The sequence below is a fragment of the Carassius auratus genome, unplaced genomic scaffold (genome assembly GCF_003368295.1).
Source record: "Carassius auratus strain Wakin unplaced genomic scaffold, ASM336829v1 scaf_tig00004584, whole genome shotgun sequence".
Lineage (NCBI taxonomy): Eukaryota > Metazoa > Chordata > Actinopteri > Cypriniformes > Cyprinidae > Carassius > Carassius auratus.
Window position 1 is genome coordinate 206,068 of NW_020523609.1, and position 16,857 is coordinate 222,924.

General features: G+C 40.1%; 1 protein-coding gene and 1 long non-coding RNA gene across 2 annotated transcripts; one reads left to right on the forward strand and one right to left on the reverse strand.

The window, feature by feature from the left end:
• Positions 1–6,099: 6,099 nt before the first annotated feature.
• Positions 6,100–7,144, reverse strand: LOC113070580 (uncharacterized). The gene is made up of 3 exons (XR_003279944.1): positions 7,082–7,144; positions 6,256–6,391; positions 6,100–6,141 (listed from the first exon to the last, which is right to left on the reverse strand). It is a non-coding gene; the product is annotated as an uncharacterized LOC113070580 (long non-coding RNA).
• A 2,684-nt stretch (positions 7,145–9,828) lies between these two features.
• Positions 9,829–10,262, forward strand: LOC113070601 (protein LDOC1-like). Its single transcript, XM_026244003.1, has 2 exons — positions 9,829–9,862; positions 9,949–10,262. Exons 1-2 carry the CDS (start codon positions 9,829–9,831, stop codon positions 10,260–10,262), a joined length of 348 nt encoding a protein of 115 aa, XP_026099788.1.
• The last annotated feature ends 6,595 nt before the right edge of the window (positions 10,263–16,857 follow it).

The window sequence follows — 16,857 nt, forward strand, 5'->3', positions numbered from 1 at the left end:
CACAGCCATGTGGTCAGGGCGGAAGCCCCCCAGGGCAGAGCAGAAGACCACCACATCCTTGTGGTCGAGACGGGAGTCCACCAGGGCGGAGCAGAAGACCACCACAACCGTGTGGTCAGGGCGAGAGCCCCCCAGGTCGAAGCAGAAGACCACCACAGCCATGTGGTCAGGACGAGAGCCCCCCAAGCTGGAGCCGACCTCCGTGTGGCCGGACCAATGGGACTATGAAACTCTGGTAATCCCCTGGTGTCTTTACTGGACTCCAGAAGATCGGTGACTTGACCTGACTCTGGAGGGTCAGCGGTGACTAGACCTGACTCTGGAGGGTCAGCAGTGACTAGCCTTGACTCTGGAGAGTCCGCCGGAACCTGACTCGACTCCGGAGAGTCCGCTGGAACCTCACTCGACTCCGAAGCAGAAGAGCAGAAAACCACCACAGCCATGTGATCAGGGCAGAAGCCCCCCAGGGCGGAGCAGAAGACCACCACCACCGTGTGGTCAGGACGGAAGCCCCCCAGGGCAGAGCAGAAGACCACCACAACTGTGAGGTCAGGACAGAAGCCCCCCAGGGCGGAGCAGAAGACCACCACAGCCATGTGGTCGAAGCCAGAGCCCTCCAGGGCAGAGCGGAAGACCACCACAACTGTGTGGTCAGGGCGGAAGCCCCCCAGGACGGAGCGGAAGACCACCACATCCTTGTGGTCGAGACCGGAGTCCACCAGGGCGGAGCAGAAGACCACCACAACTGTGTGGTCAGGGCGAGAGCCCCCCAGGTCGAAGCAGAAGACCACCACAGCCATGTGGTCAGGACGAGAGGCCCCCAAGCCGGAGCCGACCTCCGTGTGGCCGGACCAACAGGACTACGAAACTCCGGTAATCCCCTGGTGTCTTTACTGGACTCCAGAAGATCGGTGACTTGACCTGACTCTGGAGGGTCAGCGGTGACTAGACCTGACTCTGGAGGGTCAGCGGTGACTAGCCCTGACTCTGGAGGGTCAGTGGTGACTAGCCCTGACTCTGGAGGGTCAGCGATGACTAGCCTTGACTCTGGAGAGTCCACCGGAACCTGACTCAACTCCGGAGAGTCCACCGGAACCTGACTCGACTCTGGAGAGTTCACGGGAACCTGACTCGACTCTGGAGAGTTCACGGGAACCTGACTAGACTCAGGACTGAGCATCGGGCACCGCCTCGGCCTCCGGTACAGCATCGGGTACCGCCTCGGCCTCCAGAACAGCATCGGGCACTGCCTCGGCCTCCGGAACAGCATCGGGCACAGCCTCGGGGGCGGCAGCGGCCTGCTCGGCAACGTCCTACTGGACGGCAGCGGCCCGCTCGGGAACGTCCTCCTGGATGGCAGCGGCCCGCTTGGGAACGTTCTCCGGGCTTTGAGGAACGGTAGACGCCTGTCTCCTCCTCCTCCGTCCTCTATGATGGCTTGTCGGTGGCACCTTGTCTGGAGACTCAGGCGTTGTGTCGGCCATCTTGTGCTGTTGCGCTGGGCTGGCGGCCATCTTGTGCTGTGGCTCTAAGCTGGCGGCCATCTTGTGCTGTGGCGCTAAGCTGGTGACCATCTTGTGCTGTGGTGCTGGGCTGGCGGCCATCTTGTGCTGTGGCGCTGGACTGGCAGCCATCTTGTGCTGTGGTGCTGGACTGGCGGGCATCTTGTGCTGTGGCGCTGGACTGGCGGCCATCTTGGGCCATGACTCTAGACGAGCGGCCATCTTGGGCCTTGGCGCCGGGTTAGCGGCCATTTTGTGCTGTAGTGCTGGGCTGGCAGCCATCTTGTGCGGTGGCGCTGGATTGGTGATCGCCTTGTGTTGTGGTGCTGTGTTGGCATCCATCCAGCCTCGTGGCGCTAGACTAGCGGCCATCATGGGCAGTGGTGCCACCGTGTCGGACGTGCACTCCCTCTCTCCTCTCCGTCCGCCATGGTGAGACTGTGGCTCTAATCCATCCCACACGAGCCCCGGGTCGAAGGGCGGCCCTGGTTGAGAGCGGTTCTGAGTATCCTCTCGACCACTCCCTCCTCGGCGACCTCCTCTGGTTCCTCGGAAAACCACCAGGCGAGTTCCTTCAAATCCATTCCTCTCCCGCACTGGGGAGGAGACATAAGCCGACATACCGCTGGCTCTTGCAGTGACGGAGTCCTTCTGTCACGATCGGTGTACTGGAAACACAGAGAGAGAGAGAAAGAATTACGGGTATGATGTTTATTGAAGGGTAATCCAAAGGGGTAAACAGTCCAGGCAGAGTCAAAACTAGAATATCCAAAACCAACATAAACTAGACTCGAATACAAGGCAAGGCAAGAATTGACGGACATGAATAACACTCAGACATTAAACAAGGACTCCGTAACACAGACTCAGACAGACCGGGTATGAATACACAGAATGATAATGAGGGAACAGGAGACAGGTGGGGAACAATCAATTACACAATAAGGAGGAAGGTGACCAAATAAGGGAACAGGAAGTGATATGGTGACAGACACCGTGAGAAAGGAGGACATTTAGTGGATCCCCAGGGAACACAACCCAGACACTGTGACAGATATATGATATAGCCCTTTGAGTATTCCTTCCCCTTCCTCAAATTGCTTTGGTCCTAAAGCTTGATTTCTTTTTTTAAATCACACACAAGTCCTGTGAGAGAGGACAAAGTCAATAGTTGTGGAACTCCAGTAAGAAAGGGTTTCAAAGTTATTTTATTCACCTAAACATTGGATGAAGCAATTATTTTCTCTTTAATACAGATGATGTCATTGTATTTTCTGACTATGGAATCCACTATGTTAGCAATAATGTAATGATTATGATTTGATTGATGGTGCGTGACATCACTGCTACGGACAAACACAGAAAGAATGATGTCTCTGAGCACACCTGTGGACAATGAACAATTATTGGATACATTTAAAAAATGGGGAGGAGATAAGTGAGGATGCTCTTTTGTCTGATAATGAACTGTGAAAAAGACTGACAAACTGTGTTTTTAAGCCTGCTAGGTTCACAAAAGAAGTGAATCCGTGGCGTTCATGGTTGGCAAGAAACACCGGCCCAAAGAAAGCTGGGGTCCCAACACTGGGGGAGGGTTGTTGTGTTCAGCCATTGGTGATTACTCTACTATTGAGAGTTTTAGGGCTTGTGATTTATGCTTGGAGTTTCTAATAAATTGTGCTTAGCATGAGAGTTCACACTATTTATTGTTTGCTTTGATATTCTGGTCTACGAGCATCAATGAGTTCATGGGGCGTGGCTTTGGATGCCGATTGCAGGGAGACTTTTGCTTTCAGTGCTATCAGGCTAATGTTAGCATTTTCCAAGATCTCCTATTGTACCTTATGCTATTTTAAGTATTGAAATACTCCACAAAATAATGTACATTACTAAACTGTGAATTTTCACTAAGATGATGACATTTTGCATTATTGACACACTGTTTTCCTAATTAATGTTATTCAGTTTCTTTCACACAATTGGTTTAGTTTATAGCACTATATAAATTAAGGTGACTTGACTTGTGTGGCATTGTACAGCGTGTACATTTTGTAAAGTCTGTACTTCTGTGAGTTTATTGCATAAGTGAGGAACTGTTTATGGGGTAGATTGCCCGGGGGAAAGAAACTGTTCTGAGAAGAGCAGTAGGGAGAGAACACATCCCTGAGGGGCACCAGTGTCATTGGAGTGGTCAATGAACCTGCTCACAGTCTTTTGTTTCATATGGACTTTTGGATCCTTTTTCTCTGCCTCATCCCTTTGCCAACCTTATGATAGTTCTTCAGATAGTTGTGCTGGAACTGACCTGAAACTGAAGGAAACTTTACAGATTAGTTTAAGTATTTTTAGTACAGAGAAAAAAAAATAGTTTGCATTTGTATAAACTGCACTGGACGGCCAGGCGAAGTTGAAGGCTATACATCTGCATGCTAATTCTGTGTGTATACACAGATACTGTAACCAAATGTTTGTACAAGTTCAAACATGTTAGTCATGCTAGTTTTCAGCCCCTTCAGCAATAAGGGTGGAGGCAACAGGTTTCAAAAATGTGAGATTTTTTTTTTTTTTTACATAAAAACTAGAAGACACTGGAATAACTAGAAGACACTGATGATATAGATACATGCAAAAAAAATATATCATAGGCCTATATTACAAATGGATTTTGTAAAATAATAAAGTTTATTGCAAGCATTAGGTTTCTTACCTTGTTTAGATTTTAGATTTCCTAATGTTGTGTAATATATTCAGATAAGAATAATCAGATTGCATACCTCTCCTTGTCAGCCAGGATCACATCACGCATTTTAGCTTAGCTCAGTGGCTTCCCCTGAGGAGGAACTCTGCTCAGCAAAATGACCCTAAATGTGTTCCGATTCACAGAGCTTCCATTTTATGTTTTGATTTTGCATTATAAGCACAAATTTGACCATATGAAATATTGCCTGTTTCCATGACACATCATCTTGAAGATATCCTTATTCCTGAGATGCAACAGCTACAACAACAACAAAAAGTCAAAAAGTCAAGGGGACACTTGTATACCACTGATTCACACTTTATAAGTGATGCCTGTAAGTATACCTAAAAGAATACTGTTTACTGTTTTGCCCAGTCAGCAAAACGTAACCTAACAATTAAAAAAAGAAAATAAAAATGATGGTGTGTTTACACTGCCATAGGAAACGATTTACATACTCGTACATTGGTGCTAGCACAGGATCCACCACTTAATAGATTACATAGTTTTTAATTTATAATTCACAGACTGAATGAAATTGAATCAAGTATCCCAGAGTGCAGTCTGGACGATGGGGCGGGGCGACACGTTGGGGCGGAGCGACACGTGTCGCCCCGCCCACCTCAGCGGTTATTGGTTTATGATTAAGATGAGCTTATTGGTGTACAGATGAGTGACGATTTTACAGCTTATTGGTATAGAGAATTATGACGCTGTGAGCAGGATTGGAATGCGGAAGTAGACACTCAGATGAATAAACTTTTCATATAAATTAAAAAGTGAATATAACTGTTGTGTTTTTGCATTTATTGTTGCATTTCCACAACATCCCGTATAAATACAAAGAGTTTTGGATTACGACGAACAGAATATAAATAAATGGTCTACTCCCTCAATGGCTGTAGTGTAGACGCTACCTCGGCATTACTCGCTGGTTTGAAAATGACACGGCAATATTATGCGAAGTATGGTTATGTAGATAGTCATGGAGTACCTTGATTTATATATTCAAATTATATATACATATATATATATATATATGTATGTATGTGTGTGTGTGTGTGTGTATATATATATATATATATGTATGTGTGTGTGTGTGTGTGCGTCGTGTGTGTTACAAATTGTCACCAGTCTCTGAACGTCACCAAAAATATTCTGAACATTCCCTTGGCCCCTACGAAAATTTACCATGGTTTTGCTACAGTAACTATAGTAAAACTATGGTGTTTTTATAATTACAGCTCACAGTAATTAATATGCCAACAAATATTTTTACTACAATAAATCCATGGTTACTTTTTGCAAGGAAGGAACTATACAGGTTCTAAAGAACTTGCCCAAAAACACTTGTTACTTTCTGTTATTTGTTTTCTGAACTGCACTACTGAAAACCTCATTAATCCTCACAATTCTTAACTAAATTAAGAATCCATTATGAGCAATGCATAGCAAATGATGTTATCATCAAATATGAGAAACCTTAAAGAATGATAGACTGATGTAAATGACTGAAACCTGTTGTCATGCACGTGTTTTCCATTGCTTTTTTATTAAAACATTATACACTGCAAAGTTTAACTTTAAATGACATCAATTAATACATCAAAACCAGTTGATTTCAGTCCATTCTCTATTTCCCTTCAATGAACTTAACACACAAATGTGTTTCATGCCACAAAAAAAAAAAAAAAAAAAAATAAAAAAAAAAAAACAGTCCTTGGAACAAAATCCTGTGTAAACAAAAGCCCAGAAGATCACCACGCCGTCCTCTTCCCTGTACCCTGGTGGGTTAAACTTGAAAAGGGCTCCGCACTGCAAGCATTCCCTGATGCTGTACATCCGTCTGAACTCGTTCCGGTCAGGAGACAGGAAGACAATTCTTCCAGTTGGCCACAACTTATAGTGTAAAGACAAAATACAGGAAAGATAATAATAATGATAAAAGAAGTTTAACAGCCTCGTACTACAAAATTCAATTGGAGAATGAGCATTAAACGGGGGAAATCTTACTGTCTAGCCAGGCAAAATGTGCCACTTTCCGAAAAACTTCGGAGCACATCCCTAAACCATCTGCAAACCAGAGAAAGTGTCAAATATGCGAGTCACCCGCTGACAAAATAACCTCACTGAGGATTTCCAGTGGAAGCTGTTGAATCAAAAACATACATAGGTTTATTTATATATCTATATAAAAGTTATTAAACATTATATAAACACTGAATACAGACAACCTTGCTTTTAAACTCTCATTAAAAACTCTATAGATTGTTGTCAAAACTGCATACTCATTCTTTTATAATAACACTAATAAAATGTTAATATATACAGTACTGTGCAGTATTAGGCATGTTAGTATTTTCACATTGAAAAAAAATAGTTTTAAGCCAATTATTTATATCTTTTGCTGTTGTGTGTCAGTAGGATATATTAGTTTACATTTCCACACATTCATTTTGCCATTAATTGTAATAATCCAGTGAGATATTTGTATATATTTGTATGCATGATCCACCTGAAGATCTTTTACATTGAATATAAATATTTCTGTCTTATATGGTGAACAAAATCCACATTAGATCGCAAACAGAAGTTATTTAAAACACTCGCTGCTGTCTGAAAATGAATTAAGCTGAAATGTTTTTAAATGTCATTGATGCTGATGTTAACTGATAGCTAAGCTATATATTAAATAATCCACAGTGCTGACCAATATAGTACTTGTACATAATACCAATTTCACATCTGAACAACTATGTAGCTGTAATAACTAAAATACCTCTGCATGTACACACATATGTAATTATTAGTTCTTAATGAATGTATGTGCACAAATAACCTGCTTTGCTGGACTCTGCCTGAAGACATGGTGAATGGTGAAGTTCCTCCCCTCAGTGGTTGAGCTCTAAAAGAACAAATGTCAAGAGGTAGGTATATTGCTAGATATAGTACAGAGTAATGTTTCATGTAGCAACATTCAAACAGCTACATACATTTGCGGAGTAAAGCTGTCCAGGAGAACAGAACACCACCACCTCCTGATCATGTCATCCTGAAAAATAATAATAATAATAATATACACACAAAAATCATGCATGTCTGTTCAAATAACTTGACAAATGTAATGCCATACCTCTGTAAAATCGAACCTATGAACTAAACCCATGTACAGAGTGTACTGTTACAATCCACAAAGAACAATAAAATTAGCAATTTATAACAATTATTAACAATAATTATTCAAATTGAACGTACCATGGATAAAAAAATGATCGAACATTGCATTTCATTTTATAAGATATTTACACAACCACTTTTACTCACCTCAAGCAATCAACGGAATAGCGTTATTACTCTGCTGCTGTAGTTGCCACCGTTCTGTTTGTTTCAACGCAAACTGCCCCCTGCTGGCTCGGAGGAAAATGTCAAAGGCGGGGAAAACAAATATGGGCGGGGCGACACGTGTCGCTCCGCCTCGAAGTGTCGCCCCGCCCCATCGTCCAGACTGCACTCTGGGGTTACTCAATTGAATGGTGAATAATCAGTTTTTTAGATGACCTCTTCCAAAAAATCTATTTGAGGGGTGTGTGCACACGCAAACACAAACGAGCCCCATTAATTAAGATATTTTTGCTGAAATTAGTAAAATGAATAATATGGTAATGTTGCAGACATTATAAAAAGAGGAATTTTTTTGTGAAGTTTAGGCTGCATTTCATTTTGTAGCATTTCATTGTTTATTTTGTTTAGTTGTGCTGTTCAGTCACTGTAGTTAATGTTAGACACTGCATTGGCAGTTTACTTTCTCATATATGTGGTTTGCCTTTGAGTGCAGTTTTGTTTGTAATATATGTATTATAACTGTTGCCTTTAATTTACCACGTCACACCACTTATTGTCCTTGATGCCTTGCGGTGGTTAATTCCATATTAAACACCTGTTACATGGCATAAAGTGTTTGAAGTTGTTCTAGCATGATACTACAGAATGGGAGTAAAAATTCACTGGATCCAAAAGAAAACCCACAGCCTGTAAATAAGTCATTTGTTTTTGTCTTCTTCCAAGAGTGTGTGGAATAATTTTAACTTGTTTTGGTTTAGTATACAGTTTTATGTGATCTGGAAATAGATTCATGTGGCAGACTGGTAGGTGATTTTCTGTTGTACAGTTGGATAATTATGAAATACTTTTTTGTTGTTAGTTTTTAGTACGTTTATGAAGTTTTGTTACTGTGCATTCTCCTGGATTAAATAAGTGTTCATGTTATTGTGTGTTTTAAAAAACTTCTATAAATCAGTTGAAATATACTGTCATCTTGCCAAAGAAAATGAGAAAAACATTAATCCGTTTATAAATAATAAAATGCATTCTCGGAAATTCAAACCCATAGCATTGGTCGGCATACTACTACATATAATATTTAATATAATAATTGTCCCAGTGTACCATGTGGTAAACTGCACACATATATTTTATTTAGTTGCAAAATTGTATATTTTCCAGTCTGTGTTTAAGTTTTGTTTACACAGGTTACACAGGTTTTGATGTCCAATTTTGTTTTGTCTGATTATTTCAATTGTGACCCGTATCCAATTCATCTGTTTACAATTGTCATACTTCATCCATATTTCCTGCATTGTTGTCATTTACCACCTGGAGTGTTGCCAGGTTTTAGCCAAAAAAAAAAAAAAAGCCCACACACCTAATTTGTACTCAAAACTAGCTGTGATTTGAGGAGCGCAGGTGTTACGCACTCTCATTTACTTCACCAGCCTCGCTCCGTTCCCATGGCTCTCAGTCCCACCCCTCTCATCACACTAGCCCAATAGCATTTAAAGGGGTCTCCTCTGTAAAAATTGCATTCCAGTGTGTAAAATATACATTTTTTGGTGGGGTTCCCACCCATCCAGACCAACAGCTTTTCTAGTATTAACAGACCAAAATGTCTTCCTAACTTCCGCAACATCGATCACTATCTTTTGGGAGGAAGACGATATGTTAACTAGTTCATTGTTGATTGTGGGTTCAAATCTTGAAAAAATGTATTTAGTTTATAAGCAAAGCTGACTACATTGTCTGTTACAATACATTTGTTGGAAAATGATAAACCTGTCATCTTTGTCATAGTATTGTCACGGTTCATGGGTCAGTGCGTTCATCTTGCGTCTCTGTCTCATTGTGTGCGTCTGTTAACTAGCAGCAGCTGTGGTAATGAGCACCAGCTGCAACTCATTTGCACTGCCTTTAAGTTTGGCTGGCATCCTGTTCGTGTTGTTGGTTCGTTGATTGTCGTCTGTCTCTCTTGTCTAGTTGTGTTCCTGTTCCTCCAGTTGGTAATCTTTGGACCTTATTCCTCGCCCGCCTGGGATTCCTGCGCTGGGTTTGAGTTACTGCAGCTTGAGTGGTCTGGAGGTTATGCCATCGTCTTCCTACGTTTCTCATTGCTTGCTATCTGTGTTGCAAATAAACCATTTTCCCCTCGCACTTGGAACTTGAGACTCGGTCATTGTGACAGAACGAACCAACCAGAATGAATCCAGCAAGCTCGGCAGAATTACGAGATTTTAAACCAGTAGTAACTCTCGCATGGAATGTGAAGAGGACCAGATGATGGCTACAGGTTGTGCTGTCCAAGCCCTGGTCGCTCAGGTTTCAAAACTTACCACTCAGTTTCAGTGCTTCAAGTTAGAAACCGTTTCTTCTCAGCAACCACCTGTGCCAATCCACCAGCTGTCGTGGATCAAAGCACCCGTTCTCCTGAACCTCGTCTACCACCACCAGCCTTTTATTCCGGGGAGCCCCAGTTGTGTCGCTCATTTTTGGCTAAATGCTCCCTCTATATTTCTCTTCAACCGTCATTATTTACCACCGAGGAGTCTAAGATAGCATTCATTATAACTCTGCTCACAGGACGAGCAGCTAGCTGGGGAACCACCGTGTGGGAACAGAGCCTTCCGTGCTGTGCCTCCTTCCAAGCATTTTCGGAGGAGCTGAAGAAGGTATTTGATTGCGCTGTTTAAGGCAGAGAAGCAGCTAGACTTCTCACGGAGCTGCGACAAGGGGATCACACCGTAGCCAATTATTCTATCAAATTTCGTACTTTAGAAGCGGAGTGTGGCTGGAATTCTGACTCTTTACCACTTTTTGACCAAAGTAAAAAATATTCTCATTACTTTACAACACAGGTAAACAGTTCAATTTAGCTCAAAGGGAATCATTTAAGATTTTAAAGGGAATTTGAACAGAATCACTGTTTCACAGCTGATCACTGAGGCGCCCTGCGATTCATTGAACGAGGCGTTTAACATCAAATCTGCGCTGGATATTGATATCCAAACTATAGTGAAAACACTATCAATTAGCACAGTAACAAGATCGGCAGTTTAAGACATTAACTTGTAAGCACAAAACACAAGACACTTCTCTTTTCAATATGAATAAGCCTTTATTAGATAAATCTAAGACATATAAACTAATCAAACACATAAGCACACGCACTCACACATTCATACAATTTGCAGGAAGATCGAAAGTTAGGAAAGAATGAGTTTATGAGAATGAAAATGTGGATTTACAAGTTTACAGCAATACGTGAAATTGCATAGACATGAACAGCCATCAATCACGTAATTAGCGCTCGCATTGAGTTCCTCAATGAGGTTAAAATTATATTAGATACACCAGTACAAATGTCTGGAGGAGTTTCTTGCTTTGTTGTCATTGAAAGGGGTTTCCCGATGTCGCTGATTGGCTGGAAATTCAGTAGTCGCTAAAGTGACGTCTTGGGAAGCCCGTGGTTGGGCGTTGGCTGACGGTGCAGAGTTGGGTGGGCTGGTTGAAGTTGAACAGGCACTCAAGATTCGGAGACACAGTGTTACAAAACTTAACTCAGAACATGAAACTCTCAAACAGAAATGAAAAGAAACTAAAGTAAAAGAACAGAAGTAAAGTTTGACGAGACAAGGTGGTGTTTCTTCTCATCGTCGATAAGTAGCAGCAGCCGTGCAGGCCAAAGCACACTGGAACCGCGCTCAAAGAATGCTTACAGTGATGACTAAAAGCATGTCTAAAAGCCAAAAGCTAGGAAGCAAAGCTACAAGCTAAAAAAGCTAAATTTGATGGTTGTCCTGAATATTTATACTGGCCTTTTAGCCACACCTCAAATGTTATCTTGACCAATTAGATATTGTCTTTGCTCGGGGTATCATAAATCATATGTTATCTTATCACGCACGTGGTTTGAATTTTCCCACTCTTGCAGGGTCTAATTTTGGACATGATTCCCATAACAAGAATATGATACATTTGACAAATAACTGATGGTCAGGAATGTCTCAAGCAGGCAGATTGAAACACAAACATACTAAACATGAATATGAATCCTTAAGCTATCCAATAGTTATTTAAAGACATACACAATAAGTGATTATAAACATGATAGTCAAATGTGTGGGTTACATATAAATTAATATGGAGCTAAGCAATGGACTGATATTCATTTATAAGTCATTTTGAGTTTATTAAAAAGTCATTTCGTGTGCCATTCTCTGACATAAAGATGTTTTGTAGGGACCAGAGGTTAAAAGGTCCCCTTAGGAATTTCAGTCTGGTTCTGCTAAGTGGGAGGAAGTCAATTCAAGGATCTTGTTTATTGATCTTATGGGTTTACATGTGCTGACCGGCATTGCATCTTGATTACTTGCCCCAAATTTGACAATCTCTTCTCCGAATTGAAATTGTCAATAATTGTTCTAGTGGTGTAAATGTTGAAAGCTGTTCTGTGAAAGAGTTGGTTGGTTGGTTATCTTGCTTCTGACTCTGGCACTAGGAATGATTTACAACCTCCTGTTGCCTTACTGAGGAATTCGGCTCATGTTTCAACCACAGTCCTGATCGACTCTTTAATTTATCTGGTTGGGGTCTGATACGCTACAGTCACATATGAGAAAAACTGGAATTGGTTCACATTAAACTGACAGTGTAAACGAGGCCTAAATGTGGAGTGGAACGCATCTATAGAGAGCCACAGTCCTGCAGAATTCAGCTTCAACCCTAATTAAACACAACTGAACAAACGATTAAGTAGGCTTGTTCGACTTCATGCGGTGCTGCAAAAATTGGCAGCCAATTGGATAGTTGGATAGTGGAGATTGAAAAAAGTGCTTCTGGAAGTTTTGTAGTAACACGACTGTCTATAGAACGAGAAGCACTGATGTGAACTCGCCTCAGTTTTGAATGTACCGGGTGAGTGCAGATAGCTGCTAGCACACTAGCTAACATATGTAAACAAGTTGCTGAAACATCAGTGACAATCTGCTGCCTGAGAGGCACTCATGAGCCCGGCTTTCGAATCCGCTTCGGAATTTGTTTATTGTTTACATTTTCACCTTATGAATTTATTTGGTGAAGAAATCTATATGTATGTAGGGATGCTTGGGCTGTTATAAATGCATCATTTATATACATTTTTATATAAATTATATTTTTGTTTTATAAATTATATATATATATATATATATATATATATATATATATATATATATATATATATATATATATATTAGAGCCGGGACTCGATTAAAAAAATTAATCTAATTAATTAGAGGCTTTGTAATTAATTAATCGAAATTAATCGCATTTTAATCGCATATAAATATTTGACCTGAGAACAGTGAGAATTTTTTTTTTTCACATGGATTTAATTTATATTATTCAGAAATTCAGGTAGCTTATAGGTGCTGGAAGTGTTTTTTAAGTAATACACAATACTAGATTCAGAACATTGGAAACCATGACTATTAGAAAACATCTCTCTGTTGCTTCAGAGGCCATAACATACTAAGTCCAACTCTCAATAACCTTGGCCAAAACAATAAAGAGTTCAACATAAACTGCCAGTTGCACCAACAAAATAATACATAGTTCAACATAAAGTGTAAAGTGCGAATGCTAGTTGGTGCTCCAGTATTATCGGTCCGCCGAAAACTCATCCAGTCAGAAACGTTCCGCGGTGCAAAAATAAGTTATTAAAAATGCGAGAAATTTTTTTCTGTGATTAATCAATCTTAATTAACACGTTCTTTTTTGTGTAATTAGTTAATCTAAATTAACGCGTTAAAGTCCCGGCCCTAATATATATATATATATATATATATATATATATATATATATATATATATATATTATAAATTATATAAATTTTATATAACTGTAAAAAGCAAATGTATATATTATAGAGTTGTTAGGTGTGGGGATAAATTAAATTCGATTAGTCATGAGGTCATAATTGTGTTGCATTTTTGTCTTGTGGCCTAGTCAAGGTCGAGGGATCGAGTGTCTGTCCTGTTCTAGCCAGGGTTTTTTTTGTTTTTTTTCTCAGGGTTGGAGCTGAACTCTTCAGGACTGCAGCTCAGAGCAAACTAGCCTGGTCTCACATAGTTTCACATCATCCTGTTCATTTATACTATAGAATCTTTAAAATACGTCCAAGAGTTTTAAATTTAATTTAATTTAATTTAAAAAATAAATGTATGCATTTAGCAGACACTTTTATCCAAAGCGACTTACAATGCATTTAGGCTATCAATTTTTAACTATCATGTGTTCCCGGGGAATTGAACCCCCAACCTTGCGCAATGCTCTACCAATTGAGCTACAGGAACACATCGGTCTGTTTGTGGCTGCTTGTTTGCTCACATGCAGTCGCAGAAGGAATCACATCATGCCTTTTTTGTGCTCATTGTACTGGTTACCAATCAATTATGCTATTCATGTACAAAGCTCTAAACAACCTTGCTCCTTGGTTGATTATAGTACACAATCCAGCTTGATCACTCAGATCAAAGACTAAGCATCGGCATTTGTTTCCCAGAGCTAGATTGAAATGTAGGGGTGACAGAGCCTTTGCTGTTGCTGGCCCCAAGCCAACAATTTTCCATTATCCATCAGAATAACTTCTTCAGTGTCGGAGTTAAAAAGCCTTTTAAAAATTTATATTTTTTTCCCCTTGCTTTCAATGTTTTGTGACTGTGTGTGTTTTTTTTTAATGACGTGTATTCTATTGTGTGATTGGAACAATGTAACTGTGTGCAGCACTCTGGTATACTATGGTAATTTTAAAGTGCTTTATAAAAAACTGAACATTGAACATTAAGGGAAGCTGAGCTCCCCCTAGCTACCCTGTAGTAAAATATTATGCATGGACAAAGATGTCTGAGATTGTTGGTGTTCCTGGCTAGTTGCTGATTTGCATTTACATTAAAGGACTAATAATCTAATGATATAATAAATAAAAGTATAGTAGTCCCAGTGCAGTTTTAAACCTTTAAAGCAATTTTCCTTATTATACTTTAAGTAATGTTTTTACCTGATTATACTTAAGTAACATTTTCATTGCAGGACTTTGACTTGTATCAGAGTATTTTTTTGTGTGGTATTAGAGCTTTATACATTATTAGGTAAAGGATCTTAATACTTTGTCCACAACAATATTTAATGTGGTTAACTTATAACGTTACCCTCCTTGTAGTCAGTCTGTACAAGATCAACAAGCTTGTTTGCTTTGCGGTCTCTTCCAATACAAGATAAGCATTCAATCTACGTCAGAGGATCCGTTTACACTGGCAGAAAAAATCTGATTCTTTGCCCACATCTGACACAGGTCAGAATTTGATACATGCGTGTAAAAACAAAAATCCACTCGAGATCTGATTTTTTTCGCATCTGATCTGAGCCATTTCCAAATGTGGTTTTAAATCAGATACATAACCGATATCTGGACATCCGACCTATATCTAAACACACATAACCGATTCCCCGCAGAACTCCCAACATTTTTGCCCATAAAGACAGTGTTTTAATGCAGTGTGCAGTATGCGCTCACATTTTATTGAAATGGGAACTAAAATAAGCACATTAAGGAGCTGGCTTTCAACCTCTCCCTGTGAATTGTATAAATACAACAGCTTCGCTGCTAAAAAATGTATAATTCTAATAAACGGTCATTTAAAACACGAGGATCTACCATGTGCAATGACTCGCAATCATTTTGGGCAGGAATTATGTAAACACAGATATCGGATACCAGTCATGTAAACAGAATGCAAACAGTCGGGCCAAAAAATCGGATATGGTCAAAAGATTGGATCTGTGCATTAAGACATGCAAAGTAAATGCAGCCAGAGCGTCCCCGAATCTTTCTACAGCATTGTTTTCAGGGCAACCAGAGGGATTTTTGACGCTCTCGGTGACAGCATTGTGAACGCACAAATAATGATGCAAAGATAAAGCCCTATGAATAGGGTTGGGAATGGTTAGAAATTTTCCGGTTCCGATTCTGGTTCCGGTTCCACCTAACGGTACCGGTTCTGATTTTGGTTCCATTAAAATAATTAAACAATTATTAAGAAATAGTGGTAAGGAAAAATGCACAATACTCAACTAATCAAAGCTCAATACTGTTTATTACTTACTGTCAACTTAATTTAAAGGTTCGCAGTGTCAAAATGCAACATATATTACAGTGTAAAGATCTTCATAAGTGGGGTGGGGTATTTTTAGAAATTTTCCGGTTCGGCTTCTGGTTCCATTTAAATTTACATTTACATTTACATTTGTTCATTTAGCAGACGCTTTTATCCAAAGCGACTTACAGATGAAGACAGTGGAAGTAATCAAAAACAATAAAAAGAGCAATGATATATAAGTGCTATAACAAGTCTCAGTTAGGTTAAGACAGTACACGTAGCATGGGATTTTAACTAATATAATAAATAAAAAGAAAACAGATAGAATATAAATAAAAGAATAGAGCAAGCTAGTTAGAGGTATTTACACATACACACACACATACATATACAATTGCATAATAAATGAAAAGAAAATAGAATACAAAAAGATTAGAAAGGTAGTTAGATTTTTTAAAGAATAGAATTATTATAGTGAGTGTTAAAGTTAGAGGGTCAAATAAAGATGGAAGAGATGTGTTTTAAGCCGATTCTTGACGATGGCTAAGGACTCAGCTGCTCGGATTGAGTTGGGGAGTTCATTCCACCAGAAGCGAACATTTAATTTAAAAGTCCGTAAAAGTGACTTTGTGCTTCTTTGGGATGGCACAATCAAGTGACGTTCACTTGCAGAACGCAAGCTTCTAGAGGAACATAAGACTGAAGTAACAAATTTAGGTAAATGGGTGCAGAGCCAGTGGTAGTTTTGTAGGCAAACATCAATGCCTTGAATTTTATGCGAGCAGCTATTGGAAGCCAGTGCAAATTGATAAACAGAGGTGTGACGTGTTTTCTTTTTGGCTCATTAAAAATTAATCTTGCTGCCGTGTTCTGAATTAATTGTAAAGGTTTGATAGAATTGGCTGGAAGACCTGCCAAGAGGGCATTGCAATAGTCCAGCCTGGACAGAACAAGAGCTTGAACAAGGAGTTGTGCAGCATGTTCCGAAAGAAAGGGCTTGATCTTCTTGATGTTGAATAAAGCAAACCTGCAGGATCGGACAGTTTTAGCAATGTGGTCTGAGAAAGTCAGATGATCATCAATCATAACTCCAAGGCTTCTAGCTGTTTTTGAAGGAGTTATGGATGATGTGCCTAACTTGATGGTGAAA

Coding starts and splice junctions, on each gene's coding strand:
- LOC113070601 (XM_026244003.1), top strand. CDS start 9,829: ATGGAATGTGAAGAGGACCAGATGATGGCTACAG. Junction 9,863..9,948: donor GGACCAGATGATGGCTACAG/GTTGTGCTGTCC, acceptor GTTTCTTCTCAG/CAACCACCTGTGCCAATCCA.